This window comes from Cnephaeus nilssonii, assembly GCF_951640355.1.
Source record: "Cnephaeus nilssonii genome assembly, chromosome: 21".
NCBI classification, from domain to species: domain Eukaryota; kingdom Metazoa; phylum Chordata; class Mammalia; order Chiroptera; family Vespertilionidae; genus Cnephaeus; species Cnephaeus nilssonii.
Window position 1 is genome coordinate 36,905,795 of NC_137092.1, and position 14,727 is coordinate 36,920,521.

Consider the following 14,727-nt stretch of genomic DNA (forward strand, 5'->3'; position numbering starts at 1 on the left):
GGAACCCCAAGAATAAGTGAAAGTGTATGGAGCTGAGAAGGATGAATCCTAGCTCTGGGGGAGGGGGGGAGGGACACCGGCGGCTGAAAGAGTTAATTAAGACGCCTCTTCCCAAAGCCTGGCCCTCCCCATCCCGGCAGCTGCCCTGTGGGTTTAATGAAAACTCCAGAGCCCATACAAATAACTTGTGGGGCGCCGCTAACTCATTCAGCAGAGAGCGAGCAGAGCTGCCAACGCTCGGGGAAGACAGTGAGTGGAAAGAAGGTGGGGGAAGACAGTGAGTGGAAAGAAGGTGGTTTTCCTAGCGGCAGGCAGACAGGACTGCGCGGTTGGATGTGAGCTCCGCCCCTGCAGCAGAGCCCAAAAAGCCAGGATCCTGGCTCCTCAGCCCCTCTCTTCACAATATTTGATTAGGAATTTGGGGGCGGGACCCTGGCCTGGCACAGGCCCGGACACTCTCAGTGCACACGCTCACTCCTGCGCTCTCACACACACTTCCTCCAGCCCAAGGAGTGCTCAGGCAGAGGGACGTGGTCACGCTGAAAGTCAGCTCCAGGTAAGTGCAGTCATTTTACTGGTTCTAGCGACTTGTGGATCCACAAGAAAATGAAGGAAAGGGGCTGGGGAGCCGGAGGGGGCGGCAGGGAGAAGTCATTCCTCACTCTCCCTCTCCGGGCCATGCCCCCAGGATGCTGGAGACAGCCAAGGGGAAGTGGAAAGAAGGGGTCCCCGCATACTCCCTTTGTCCTGCAGCTCCTTCCCGATTGTTGGGGGGGGACCTCCAGTTCTCAGGCATGAAAAAGCAAAGGGGAGCCAGCTCTGCCCAGTTACTACTTATAAATGCCACCCCACTCCCCAGCCCTGTGTCCCTGCAGTCTCTCCTATAGAGGGGCTGTGGGGCTGAAACACTGCTATGGGGGGAGGGAGTTTTGTGTATTGAGTCTGAGTGTGTGTGTGTGTGTGTGTGTGTGTGTGTGTTGTGTTGTGTTGCTGGGGTGAAAGGGAGAGAAAGAGACGTGTTGAGAGTTGACCATGTCTAGGGAGCTGTGAGTGGGGGTCCAGTCCAGAGAGGGCATGGCTTCTGGTTTGACCTCCTCCACTCTGATAGGAGGGAGGGATGGTTCTGTAGAGTGGAGACATGAGAGAGCAGCAGTAACTCCTAAGTAAGCCTCCCCAACTCACAGAGTGGCAGTCTGAGAAACTTCCCCTCACCAAACTCTGAGCACGGGAGGGTCCCTAGCATTAGGGGGTGATTTAAGAGCAGACAACAAGAGATGGGGGCGGGACAAGCAGAGGCATAAGGTCCCCCCCCACCCCCAAACCCTGTCAGCAGTCAGGGCTCCTAAGGAGAGGCCCACGTGGACAGGATGCATGCCCCTGGAAAGCTGCAGTCCTGAGGAGGAAGGTGGCTCTTGTCTGCCAAAGTACCCAGTCTGGAAGGAGAGATGGAGACAGAGGCGCACTGTGCCAGCCTCCAGACAGCCACCTTGGTCCTGCAGCAGCCCAGAGCTGCGCATGGAAAAATGTGCTGCTGGCAGTGCGCCGCTCCATCAGTCTTCTCTCCTGGCCAGAGCCAGGCCCCGGCCAGCGTGCCCAGGCCATGGGCGATGGGGTTGGCTTCTCAGAAACACTGTGGGCTCTTTGTCCGAGGCTTCAGGCTGCCTGAGAGTGAGCCAGGCTGCCTCTCCGCTGCAGCCCAGAGGCTGATGGGATGAAGCTGGCCTAAGAGAACTGCTTTCAGGGAACCAAGAGGTCCGGGAGGGGTGGTGGTCACAGAGTGACTCTATTGTCACGGTCAGGGTGCTTCCCGTCGGTTCACTGGAGTCCGTGCTGGCTTTTAGACTTCTTTCTTTCCCCTGTCCACCGTTGCCAACCCCAGCATGGCCCCAAAGTAAGGTGAGAGATATCTGGGACTTTTTCAGGCCGAAAAAGGGTCTAAGGTTGCCCCATCCAAGGGTGACACTCACACACCTCTGGATGGTGCCCATTGCTCACAGGAGCTATGCAGCACTTTGGCTATAGGTAGTCAGAGTAGGGTGCTCAGGCCTGATACGTCACCCCCTGACCCTTCATCTTCCATACCTTCAGCTTCCCTCTCAGATGACACCAAGCCTGCATTTATCCCCAGGCCTGCCTGTTCTCATCTCACTAGCATGTAAGTTCAAAGGCAACAGGCTGACGCCAGTGTGAGGGCCTCGATATGGAGCCTGGTAATCCAGATGTCTCCACAGGGGATGGCAGGGGGATGCCAGAATCCCATTCTAAAGCCACGTTCCCTTGGGCACACGTGTAAGTCTTTAATTCCTATTCCCTTTTGTGCTGTTCCTCAATGCATGTCTCCTGGCCCCACATGGCTCTTGCGTAATGTCCGTGGTGGAGCATGAAGAGTGCTAATACTTTCCTAGACATCACAGAGGACAGCAGGTGGGCTGACTCAGACTCCCTGCACCCAGCCACTCTGGAAAACAAGTGCCATTCCTGGGCGCCAGTGCCTGCCAAGTTGCATGTGTAGCCACACACTGCTAACCCAAGAGTATTCTCACCCAGCAGACTGTCCTAGACGCTGGCACTCGGGAGGGCAGCCCAAGCCTCCCCAAAGACTCAAAATCAGAAACCCTCAGCCTGCCCCAGAGACCAAAAGACCTTTCAGCAGTAATTCAGATCTTCCCCCTTTGAGGTCTCCAGCCACTTCTGGAGGTTTCCCAGAGACATGGAGAGAGCCACGGGGTTTTTTCCTTGGACTTTTGAAAATTATTATTTCCCCGGGGAGTCCAAGTTGGATGTGAATTCAGGCCTGAAGAGCACCCCACCCCACAGGGATCGCTATGGGCTCTCCAGCTGCCACAACAGAACCTTCAAGTTGCAATGGATCTGCCCCTCCAAAAAAATGCAGCACCCCCATTCAAGTTTCTTCTCATCTCAAAGACTCTGCTTCTGTGCCTCTACGCCCGGGGGGGGGGGGAATGCACCCAGCTCCCCGCAGACAGCCGAGGTCCAGCTGGGAGGAGGCATGCAGGAAGGGAGAGCAAGGCTCTATTTTCAGGTGTTTGGCACTAAATCGGATCTGCTCAAAGCCTGAGCCTCACCCACTCACTCCCTGGAGTCTCACTCATGTCTGCTTGCTCTGTTCTCTCTCCCCTCTTGCAGAGACAACATGCAGTGGGCCTCTGTCCTGCTGCTGGCAGGGCTCTGCTCCCTCTCCTGGGCCCAGTATGATGACGACCCCCACTGGTGGTTCCACTACCTCCGCAGCCAGCAGTCCACCTACGACGATCCCTATGAACCTTACCCTTATGAGCCCTATGAGCCTTACCCCTACGGGGTGGAGGAGGGTCCAGCCTATGCCTACGGCTCTCCACCCCCACCACCAGATCCTCGCGACTGCCCCCAGGAGTGTGACTGCCCACCTAACTTCCCCACGGCCATGTACTGTGACAACCGCAACCTGAAGTACCTGCCCTTCGTCCCTTCCCGCATGAAGTATGTCTACTTCCAGAACAACCAGATCTCCTCCATCCAGGAAGGTGTCTTCGACAATGCCACCGGGCTGCTCTGGGTCGCTCTCCATGGCAACCAGATCACCAGTGACAAGGTGGGCAGGAAGGTCTTCTCGAAGCTGAGGCACCTGGAGAGGCTGTACCTGGACCACAACAACCTGACCCGGATGCCCGGCCCACTGCCTCGATCCCTGAGGGAACTCCACCTCGACCACAACCAGATCTCGCGGGTCCCCAACAATGCTCTGGAGGGGCTGGAGAACCTCACGGCCTTGTACCTTCAACACAACGAGATCCAGGAAGTGGGCAGTGCGATGAGGGGCCTCCGGTCACTGATCTTGCTGGACTTGAGCTACAACCACCTTCGGAGGGTGCCGGATGGACTGCCCTCAGCCCTTGAGCAGCTGTATCTGGAGCACAACAACGTCTACTCCGTCCCCGACAGCTACTTCCGGGGGTCACCCAAACTGTTGTATGTGCGGTTGTCCCACAACAGTCTCACCAACAATGGCCTGGCCTCGAACACCTTCAATTCCAGCAGCATCCTTGAGCTCGACCTCTCCTACAACCAACTGCAGAAGATCCCCCCAGTCAACACCAACTTGGAGAACCTCTACCTCCAAGGCAATAGGATCAATGGTGAGACCTTGGCAAAGGGGCATGGGGAGTGGCAGTCTATTTCACTGGAAAGACCCTATTCTGAGTGCCGGTGGCAACACAAAAGACATAGCAGTAGCGTAACTAGAGAGCACAAATAAAGCAACCTGAGACCCAGCCTTACACTAACAGCAGGGTTAGTAAAATTTAGTGACCAGTTGGTTGGTAAGAAGACTTCCCAGAAGTAAGTTTCAAGGTAGGACCTGAGAGATACGTGGGCAGGGGCTAGAGGAACTCAGCACAAAGCCATTCTGGGAAGACAAATTGCCACGAACAAAGGAACCAGCCATTGAACAGGTCACCTGTAGGGGACAGCCAGGAAATGCGTGTGTCTGAGAGGAAGGGGTCATGTATTGAGGAGCAGTGAGATATGAGTCTGGAAAGGGTTGGGAGTGGCAGTTCATAGAGAGAAGGGATTGAAGTTGAATTTGTAGGATCCACCCTGAGAGGGTGGGGGTGGGCGGGGGAGGGAAGGTGGGCTAAGAAACCATGGCATCTGCAGCCTACTCACTGGCCCAGAAGAGGATGAGCCCTCTGTTCCCACACCATCTACTCCTGCCTCTACAGCCTGGTCTTGTGCTTGGGTGTTTATTTGCTTTTCAAACATAACAGCTGGTGGACAAGAATGTGCAGCCGCTCAGAGCTGAATGCAGTATTTGTTCTGGTCAGTTCTCCCTGGAGTTCAAGGAGTCCCTGGAGGCAGGGCAGAGGTCCCCCTGGAATAACATGAGCCTGACCACAACAAAGCCCTTGGGTGGTGGGCGAGGATACTGGGCTTCTTGTTTCCCAAGCACTTCCCTGCAGATGCTTAAAGGAACCCAAAGAGCTGCCTCTGGACCTAAATATTCCTTGCAGATTGGATTACCTGGTTGCTTGTCAGCTCCTACTCAGAATCTTGCGTTCAGACTGTGCTTACACGGCTCCGGGCCTCTGATGTCTTAATCCTACCCGGAGGGTCCAGAACCAGCATTTAACCTCCCTTCCTCTGTCAGCAAAGTCCCCTCTCCCTGGGGAAAGAAAGACTCACTAACAAAGGGCTTTGAAGCAGAGCCTGCTGAGAGCAAAGAGCACCTATAGGGCTGAGTAATCACCCCGTGTCTCTTGATCCTTTTTCTCCCTGTGCTCAGGGAACAGGTCAGTCATTTGGTGAGACGGTAATGAGCTGCACAGCCCTCCGAGTGAGAGAGGCACCAGCCCCAGAGGCTGGCAGTGGGGCTAGAAAGCTGATGAGGGCCCTAGCTGCTCTGGCTCAGTGGATAGAGTGCCGGGCTTCGGACCAAAGGGTCCTGGGTTTGATTTTGGTCAAGGGCACGTAGCTTGGTTGCAGGCTTCTCCCTGGCCGGGACCTGGTTGGGGAGCATGCAGAAGGCAACCAATCACGTTTTTCTCTCACGTCGATGTTTCTGTCTTTCCCTCTCTCTTCCACTCTCTCTCTAAAAATCAATGGAAAAATATCCTCAGGTGAGGATTAACAACAACAATAGCAACAAAAGAAAGCTGACCAGGTGTCTGTTCCTCTAGTTTGAAGTGCAAGACACCACCATGTGCACTGCAAACGGTTTTGTCTTTTTTTTAAAATTATTGTTTAAAGTATTACATAGAGTGTCTTTCTCACTCCAAGGGGGCAGTTCTCTAAGACATCTCTAAGCTGTTGCATGCCACAAGGGGTTTGACATTTACCCGCAGCTGTCCATCATTCCACTAGCTCTCCATCATCCCTCCCAGAAGTCACCACTCCCTGCCTGCCACCCATTCTGAATCCAGGAGGACTGTCACATCGGAAATGGCATGTGCTATGCTGTGCTCCATCAGAGTTTGACCTTGAAACTGTGACAGCAAAGAGCATCTGTCATGGGAGAGGACCCATTTGTTACTGCCTAACTATACAATCAGAGAAACTGGGGTGGAAATGGCTTCATCCGAGCGTCTGTTACCACCCTGCCCTCATGCAGAACCGTGTTTGCTGCTCAAATATTAGGTGGTCCATCCCTTTCTAAAACTCTGATGAAGATAAGGTTACTTTAGTAAAGCGTCCTAAGGTCTCACAAGAAAGTTCTCCTTAAATCAAAAAGCCTAAAAACCTTCTGCCCTGGCTGACATTGCTCAGTGGTTGGAGTGTTGGCCTGTGCATCAGAGGGTCTCCAGTTTGATTCCCGGTCAAGGGCACATACCTGGGCTGCAGGTTCGATCCCTGCCCCTGGTCGGGCCTGTGGAGGATCGATGTGTCTTTCTCACATCAATGTTTCTCTCTCTTTCCCCCCCTTCCTTTTCCTCCCCTCCACTCTCTCTAAAAATCAATGGGAAAATATCCTCACTCCTTGGATGAGGATAAAAAAACAAAACAAAACAAAACAAAAAAACATAACATTTTTCAGTGTCTACCCCAAGTCCCTTCTTGTACAATGTAAGCCAAATCCTCTTTGTCTCATTATTAGTCTCTCCCCTAGTCTTCTCTTTAGACAAACAGCAATTCCTTATTTTTCTTAATTAGTAAATTAATGGGCCTGGCACATTATTGGAAAAGCAATGCACAATCACTGTTATTAGCTTTTCTTCTTTTTGCCACTTGGACGTTAACAGGCATCGTTTGGCTTTGTTTTACTTTTTGCAGTGCAAAGATGGGGAAACTGAGGCAGGGAAGGAAAAGCAGCCTCTCCGTGTCACCCAGGCTGTGTAGCATTGCCCTCTGAGACCCTCCTTTCGAGGAGCACCTTCCTGAGGCAGATCACCAGCAGGGAAGACAGAGCCGAGCTTAGCCCCTCTCCTAGGGCGAATGACAGAAAGGGCCCCCTGCAGGGACCGTCAGGGACCGGGGGCGGGGTGCAGGCGGGATTGAAGCAACCCCCCGAGGGAGGATCCAGAAGATGGGCAGGAACTAAAGGGTGTGCAGGGGACAGGCCGCCCTCCCCCTCCTCTTCCTTCTTCCACTAGCATCGCCCTCAGTTTTTCCAGCCTGGCAGCGGCAGGGAACACAGCTCGGACTGTACTCAGCTGCTCTGGGATCCAGCGGAGCAGGGCGGGTCCAGCAGCAGGAGTTTGGAAAGACTTATGTCAGCTTTCAATCTGGGCTGGAACGTGTCCTCAGAGTCTCCGAGCAGAAGAGCCCTGTGCTCTGAATGAGCTTGGAGAAGGAGCTCAGGGGGCTCCCGGTACCCAACACGTGGGCAGAATCCACACACTGTGTGCCCACAGCCCCCGGGGCCCCCATATTTATGTGTGCAGAGCTGGGAGCCAGGATTTGAACAGGGGGTACAGGTTCTATCCTGGGACCTCCAGCGCAGTCCCAAAGAGGGTTGGAAATGCTACTCACGCTGGGCCACTCCGCGTCTCCCCAGCTCACCCCGCCCACTGCTGCCAGGCAGACACCATAGACGCAGCCCCGGGCCTCTGCTCTGCCCGCAGCCTGCCCACTCTGAGGCCGCTGGACCCATTCCCCAGGACCGGAAAGGAAACATCCCAGAGCGTTTCAGGTTTCCTCTCCGGCCCTAGTGCACTCTGGAAAAGGGCATTCCTCCCCTCCCCTCCCCTCCTTATGCCTTGGGGCTGGATTTTCTGTCTTCCGTTCACATTGGCTGCAGCCTCTCCTCATCTCCTCTTGGTCAGTTCTTAACAGAGACGGAAACCAATTGATTGTATTCATTTTAAAACCCGTTCTTCCCCAGCCCGTGAGCCCTCTATACTGTCTTCCTTGCAACCTTCATTTCACCCCCACAACGCCCTCCACCCTGGCCCCCGGAAGAGTCAGGAAGCCTTCCTCCCACTCCTGCTGCCCAGCTTCAGGCCGGCAGAGCCGAGAGCGCCTCCGGTGGACACAAAAGCGAGCCCCACCCTGGCTCAGCCCCGGGTTCCAGCCCTGGAGATGTACAGTGTGGACCCTGCCCTTGTGAGACCGGACCCAGACAGACACTCACATGGGCATCTTCCTCAAGCCCTTAGGGGCCTCAGGGCTTTTCGGCGGTGACTTCTGTCCCTGCTGCATTTTTAACTGAGTTCCTGTTTTTCTCCTCTCAAGTTCCTGACCCGTAGTCCCTGGACAGAGGCGGTTGACGTGTCTAAGAGGACAACCAGAGGGAGAAGGGGGCGAAAAGCTGCAGAAGAGTTCGTTAAAACCAAACAGAACTATGGCACCTATTAGGGATTACGTGGTTTGCGGGGAAAGCTTGGAAAGGGGGGGGATTCTTTGGGGATTGAAAAGAAAGAGATAAACCACAATCATATGGAATGCAGGAGGCCGGGGAATCGTGTACTTGGCTCCTGAGGTTCTTGGTGGCCTGGCTCGTCAGACTTTGCGTGTCCTTGAGCCTCAGCGCCTTGCTCACCCCTGGCCGTGCTGGGAATGGAGGGGCACAGCCCCCCGGAGCCTGGCCCGCAGAGGTGGTCTCTCGGCCGCCCCGGAGCTCTCACGTTAATTTCCTGCCACTTTCTCTGTGTGCAAGTGGCAGGAGCTATTCCAGCTCTGAGTCCCTCCATTTCCCTTGTCTTGCATCTCAGAGCAATTGAGCCAAGCCCTCCCAAACGCTACCCATACCTCACGCTGCCAGGGCTGGTCTTTGCTTTCCTCTGCTTCCCCCTGCTGCACGCAGATGGGAAGGGAGCAGGTCCTCGTTGAAGAACACTCCAGGGCATTCCAGGGTCTGCAAAGTGCTGTCCAAGCTGGGGTGGGTTGGAGGCTGGAGCGGCAGGCACAGCTGAGGTCCCACTTTTGCGCCCCCTCGTGGTAGGAGTCGGTATGACTCCAACCCTAGAACCCGCTTGGGCCTCCCAGCCAAGCTCCGGCCCTGGCATCAAGCAGCTTCAACAGGCCTCGCTGTGGATCCGGGACCCCGACGCGGGCTCCTCCCACCCACCTCCGCCCCTCTTGTGCCCGCAGAGTTCTCCATCAGCAGCTTCTGCACCGTGGTGGACGTCATCAACTTCTCAAAGCTGCAGGTGCTGCGCCTGGACGGGAACGAGATCCAGCGGAACGCCATGCCCGAGGACGCGCCCCTCTGCCTGCGCCAGGCCAGCCTCATCGAGATCTGAGCGGCCCTGCCCCTCCCTGCGCGGGGCCCGAGCCCCCACGCCCACTGCATTTGGCTTGACGGTTTGGTTTGGCTTTTGCTGGAAGGTCTAGGGCAGACCATGTGACAGAACTCCACGGGCTCCCCTGGTATCTTCTCCCCGGTAGGCAGGGTCGGGTGGGTCAGGGCACAGGCGGTGGAGGTGCAGGGCCCAAGCTCCCTTTCCCAGGACAGGGGTGGCGGCAGAGGGAGCAATACCCGGCAGTCCCAGCGTCAGGCATCTCACTACCCTTAGCTTCTTCCCGAGGTTCTGGTGTCACGAACTCTTAACAGTTGCCCGGGCACAGTGCATTCGCTAATTTCCCAACAATCCCCGGCTCTGAGCAGCGCCTGGCCGCTCCCCCGTGTGGGGCTGGTCATGCCACTCCCTGGGCTGGCACTCGCTGCTCCTCAGAATATACCTCTGTCCAACTGCCTCCCAACTCCCCCTCATCCCCTCAACTTGCCCCCTGGACAGCTCTCTGGCCTTAGCCCCAGACAGGAGGCCCCAAGGCACTGAGCACCTGCCTGCCAGAGGGCCCACCCCTGTGCCTGCAATTGGAAGGACACAAGAGTCACCTCTCTGCCTCCCTAACCTCACGCCTGGAAAGCCACCAGACTCAAGGTCACCATTATGATGACAATATTCAGGGCCCGATGTGGGAGGGGACAACCAGCTTAGGGGGCTCTGCTTTAGCAGGTAGATGGGACCTCAACAGAGGAAGGTCAGGAGGACCAGGCCGGATGAGGAGGCTGCGCAGTGGTCCCATCTTGCCCCACGCTCTGCATGACCAGCAGCTCCCTGCTTGGGTCTTATCCTCAAAGGAGAGACCAGCATGAGAAAGGGGGTTTGGCCTCTCCTCTTACCAAGCACGAAGGCCTACATCCTGATGGGAGGGGCAGACTCCAGCCAGCCCCGGGCTTGCCTGCTGGCCCGAGGAGGAGGCGGTGGCCCACCTGTGTTCATTGCTTTGTGCTGAGGCCATGGTTCTGCAGGGCCAGCGCTGGCTGGAGATGCTCACCGGTCGCTGAAGCCCAGGCCAGGCAGCCAGCTCCTTCCTGCGCCGAGCATCAAACCCTCTGCTTTTGCAGCTCTGAGCTACACTCTCATTACTGAAGGTTCCTGTTGCTTTATAGCTTGGCTGCAGAGCATTGAAGCCTCCCCATTTCTGAAAGGTAATGTCACCTGGAGCCTGACCCTCCTCTTTGGGGCCCCCATGGGGGTGGAGCCACCTGGGAAGCCCGGGGCAGGGACCGCTGGAAGAGAGGTAGCCCTAGCTTGGCCCCTGCCAGATGCCATGGTGTCGCTGATACTGTGCGTGTTTGGGAGCAGCGTCCCCAAGAAGCGAAGGAGGGATCCTTGGACTATGTTCTTGGTCCCAGACCCTGAAATCCACAAAAGCCAAACAAACCAGCTCATTTCAACAAAGGAGCTCTGATGTGAGGGGCAAGGTGCCCCCGCCCCAGGCTCTTCAGAAAGCATCCGCATGTGAGCACCATCATGCCGCTATAAAGGATCCTTGTTACAGGAACAGCATGAGTGGTGGCCGACTGACCAATAAAGGTATTTTACAACTGCATCTGCAAGAATGGAGTCATTAAAGGCAGACACTTTGCTCGGGCCTAGTGGGGTCACGTCAGCCTCAGGCAGGAAGAGCCCACCTTCTCATCTATTCTGCTTGGGCAGATGTAGCTAAAGGCAAAAAAAAAAAAAAAAAAAAAAAAATTCACCTGTATAAAATCTCTAGTAAGCATACTTTGTGCATTGGAAGTTCTTCTTTAAAAAAACAAAACAAAACATTTTTATTGATTTCAGAGAGGCAGTGAGAGGGAGAGAGACCTAGAAACATCAATGATGAGAGAGAATCATTGATTGGTTGCCTCCTGCACGCCCCCTACTGGGGACTGAGCCCACAACCAGGCCTGTGCCCTTGACAGGAATTGAACTCAGTCCGCAGGCTGACGCTCTATCCACTGAGCCAAACCAGCTAGGGCTGGAAGTTCTTCTTGAAGTCTAACTTCAATCTCTCTAGCCACACATTTCCTTCCCTTGGGTCCCCCAGAGATAAAGAACTGGCTTTTTTTCAAGCATTCTAATGTTTTTTCTCCTTCCTTCAGCCTCCCTTGTCAAGCCAGTAATTCTGGGTCCCAGGGGGCCTGAGTATAGTTGTCTTAACCTCTCCTGCCCTCTAGTGGCAACTGTGCAGAACTGGGGCAGTCAAGCACGGCAAAGCCCAACCGGGCCAGGAGGAGGAAAATAAGCATCCGTTCGCTCATTCACCCTCTCCACCGCCCACATTTCCTGAAAGCCTGTAAGTGCCAGAGGTTGTGCTAGGTGCTTAGCAAATGTTATAAAGTTAAAAGGGCAGACCCACTGTTTCCTAACAGAGAAATAACTGGTATTTATTGAGCATTAATATATTCTGTGAAATTCTGTGCCAAGTATGTTACCAATGTTATAACTCCATCGGAAGCCAGAGTCAACGACTTTGATTATAAATCTCTGGAGCGAGAACTGGGCAGGGACGTGAGTGTATAAAGACCAGAAGGAAATCGTGGTGTCAGGCCTCTCTGCAAGGGCAGCTCACTCAGCACATCCTCAGGGAGGCGGAGGCATGGGCACAGGTAGGCATGCAGCCCAGCGGTGAGAAAGAGTCCCCTGCCTCTACTTTTTTTAAACAATTCTCACCCCCGGATGTTTAGGGAGAGGGGCAGAAGAGAGGATGGGAAAGAGGGAAACATTAATTGGTTATCTCTCATACGCACCCCAACCGGGAATCAAACCTGCAACCCAGGTATGTGCCCTGACCGGAAGCAAACCCACAACCTTTTGGTGTAGGGCAGTGGTCGGCAAACTGCGGCTCGAGAGCCACATGCCGTTTGCCGCTCTGTTGACTAATGAGTTTGCCGACCACTGGGATAGGGGCTCAATCACAAGGAACAATAGCCGGTCATTATTGGAATCGAGAGTCTAGGACCTACACTGTAGGGGATGATGCTCCAGTCAACTGAGCCACCCGACCAGGGCTCCGCTTCTACATTTTGCTTCTTCGCGGCTCCCATGAATATCACCACCGAGACAGAGCAGGGGGCAGAAGGGGAGCGGGCCCAGGCCTGCTGCCGGGCTGCCTCCTGGCTGCATCCAGTGCCTCTCCCGAGGGCAGGGAGGGTGGACTGACCCCCCGGGCTCGGTTGGCTCTTTTCCTGTAGGCGCCATCTGATCAGTACTTGCTAGGTGCTGGGTGCTTTCCTAGGCACCTCGCTGGCACTCCTAACCTCCCTGTGCCAGGGGTACTGTTACTTTCACTATTTCACAGATGAGGAAACTGAGGCACAAAGCGACTGAGGTCACCCAGGAAGGAAGCCCCAAGGCCAGGATCTGATCCCGGGCCATCTGTCTCCCCGGCCTGTCAGTCTTGCCACCCCTGGAGAGCCCGTTACTGGTGAAAGTACGAGTATGTACAGGCCTGGCAGTCATGGGGTGTCACGGTGGAGGGAGGCCATCTGACTTGATTTCTCGTGGACCTAAATCCATTCTGCTCGCATTCACAGTCTCTTTATGAATTTTCCAATTCGCAGTCACTCTTCATTAATAAGTGCTTGCTGAGTGCCCTTGGGCAGGCACTGGGGATACTGCACAGAACAAACAAACAGCCCTGCCCTAGTGCAGTGATAAACAAAAACCCACTCCAAGGAGAACAGCTGTGAGCACAGATCTAGACGAGGATTATCAAGGAGCCTGGCCTGGCCTGGCCTGGAGGGTCAGGGGTTGAGATCAGATATGGAGGGAGAGTGTAGTTATCCAGAGGAGGTGATGGGGGGAGGGAGGCCGGGCAGTCCAGCAGAGGTGAGAGCATGGATTAACACCCTAGTGCAGGCCGAGGCTTCGAGGCACTGAAAGACAGAGAAAATGGATGGAGCACAGGGAACAGGGAAGAGAATTTTAAGCGATGCAGCTGGAGCTGTAGGCAGGGGTAAAACCACCTGTTGCCTTTATTCTCTCATTTCAGACACAAGTACCAAGACATTTTACCAACATCCCCAGCCCGCTGTCCAAGGGCCTGTGCTGTTCGCAGCCTCACAGTTCCACATTCCAACCACTAGTGGGCAGCATCTCCCTTCGCACAGTCAGAGGCTTTCAGAAAAGTTAAAAAGGCTTCCGTGTGCTCCCACCTTCTCCCAGACCTGCTCCAGTGATGCCCAGCCCCGCCAGACTCTGACCAAAAACCAAGACCCCAGAAGGCAGGGCGTAAGCAGGGTCGTGACCTTGTATGCAGCGAACCTCTTTGGCGGTCTGGTGAAGCCAACCTCTTCTCAGAACATTTTTAAAGGCATAAAATAAAACACATAGTTTTTACAAAAAAAAAAACAACCAGTTACCTTTGACCCGCTGGTGTGGCTCAGTTGCTTGAGCATCATCCAGTGCACTAAAAGGTCGCTGGTTGGATTCCGGGTCAGGGCACATGCCCAGGTTTCCGGTTCAGTTCCTGGTTGGGGTGCATGTGGGAGGCAACCGATCAATGTTTCTCTCTCACATCGATGTTTCTCTCTCTCTCTCTCCCTCTCTCTCTCTCTCTCTCTCTCTCTCTCTCTCTCTCTTTCTCTCCCTCTGCTTTCCTCTCTCTTTGAAATCAATAAAAACATTAAATAAATAAATAAAAAACAATTACATGTAAATAGTTATAAAATATATAAATGTTTACATCGTATATTTTTTTATTAATGAGCTAAATAACAAGGTCTAGCAACAAGTCTAATTAGCCATAGTCCCTGTGAAGTGCTGGTGAGCATAAATGGCGTTTCTAAGTATTTTCAGTAACTAGTGTGATTTCAGTTGGTGACGAAGCCTCAGGTACTCCTAATACCGCTGTGGTCTGTTTCCTTCATAATTGACAGGAATGCTAATTTTCAGGTAGCTGTGTGAAAAATGAAAATACAGTGTCTTCTCATCCCAATTCACCAGCTGCTCTCCCTTAAGCCACGAAAGGACAGGCAGAACCCGGATCGTTGAGAGGAGGCAGGAAGAGGAGGCGAGCCGTGGTCTTTTCCCTCCCTGAGTGCAGCTCAAACGCTCCACAAGTTTTCGCTCTCTGCAAAACCCTGAGCCAGGCAACGTGTCCCCAGCTGGTACATTTAGGATATGAAAGCATGAACGTAGGGCCCTGGCTGGTTTGGCTCAGGGGATAGAGTGTCGGCCTGCAGACCAAAGGGTCCCGGGTTTGATTCCTGCCAAGGGCACATGCCCGGGGTTGTGGGCTCGATCCCCAGTGTGAGGCGTGCAGGAGGCAGCCAATCAATGATTCTCTCTCATCATTGAAGTTCCTATCTCTCTCTCCCTCTCCCTTCCTCTGTAAAATCAATAAAAATATATTTAATAAATAAATAAAACAAGAATGAACATAGAGCTCTCAAGGTCCTAGCTATGGCGTTTGGTGGAGAGAATAATAACTAACATGCATTTTGCTTTCGCCGCTTAAAAAACAGTCACTTTGGAACCCATGACACAGTTTGGTGTAAGTGCCAAAGGAAGCATA

The 14,727-nt window shown here is 54.1% G+C and overlaps 1 protein-coding gene across 1 annotated transcript; it reads left to right on the forward strand.

Moving 5' to 3' along the window:
• The first annotated feature begins 273 nt into the window (after positions 1 to 273).
• On the forward strand, positions 274 to 10,756 carry FMOD (fibromodulin). The gene is made up of 3 exons (XM_079760583.1): positions 274 to 556; positions 3,148 to 4,136; positions 9,025 to 10,756. The coding sequence occupies exons 2-3, from the start codon at positions 3,155 to 3,157 to the stop codon at positions 9,174 to 9,176; spliced, it is 1,134 nt and encodes a 377-aa protein (XP_079616709.1). The 5' UTR covers positions 274 to 556; positions 3,148 to 3,154; the 3' UTR covers positions 9,177 to 10,756.
• Positions 10,757 to 14,727: the final 3,971 nt, after the last annotated feature.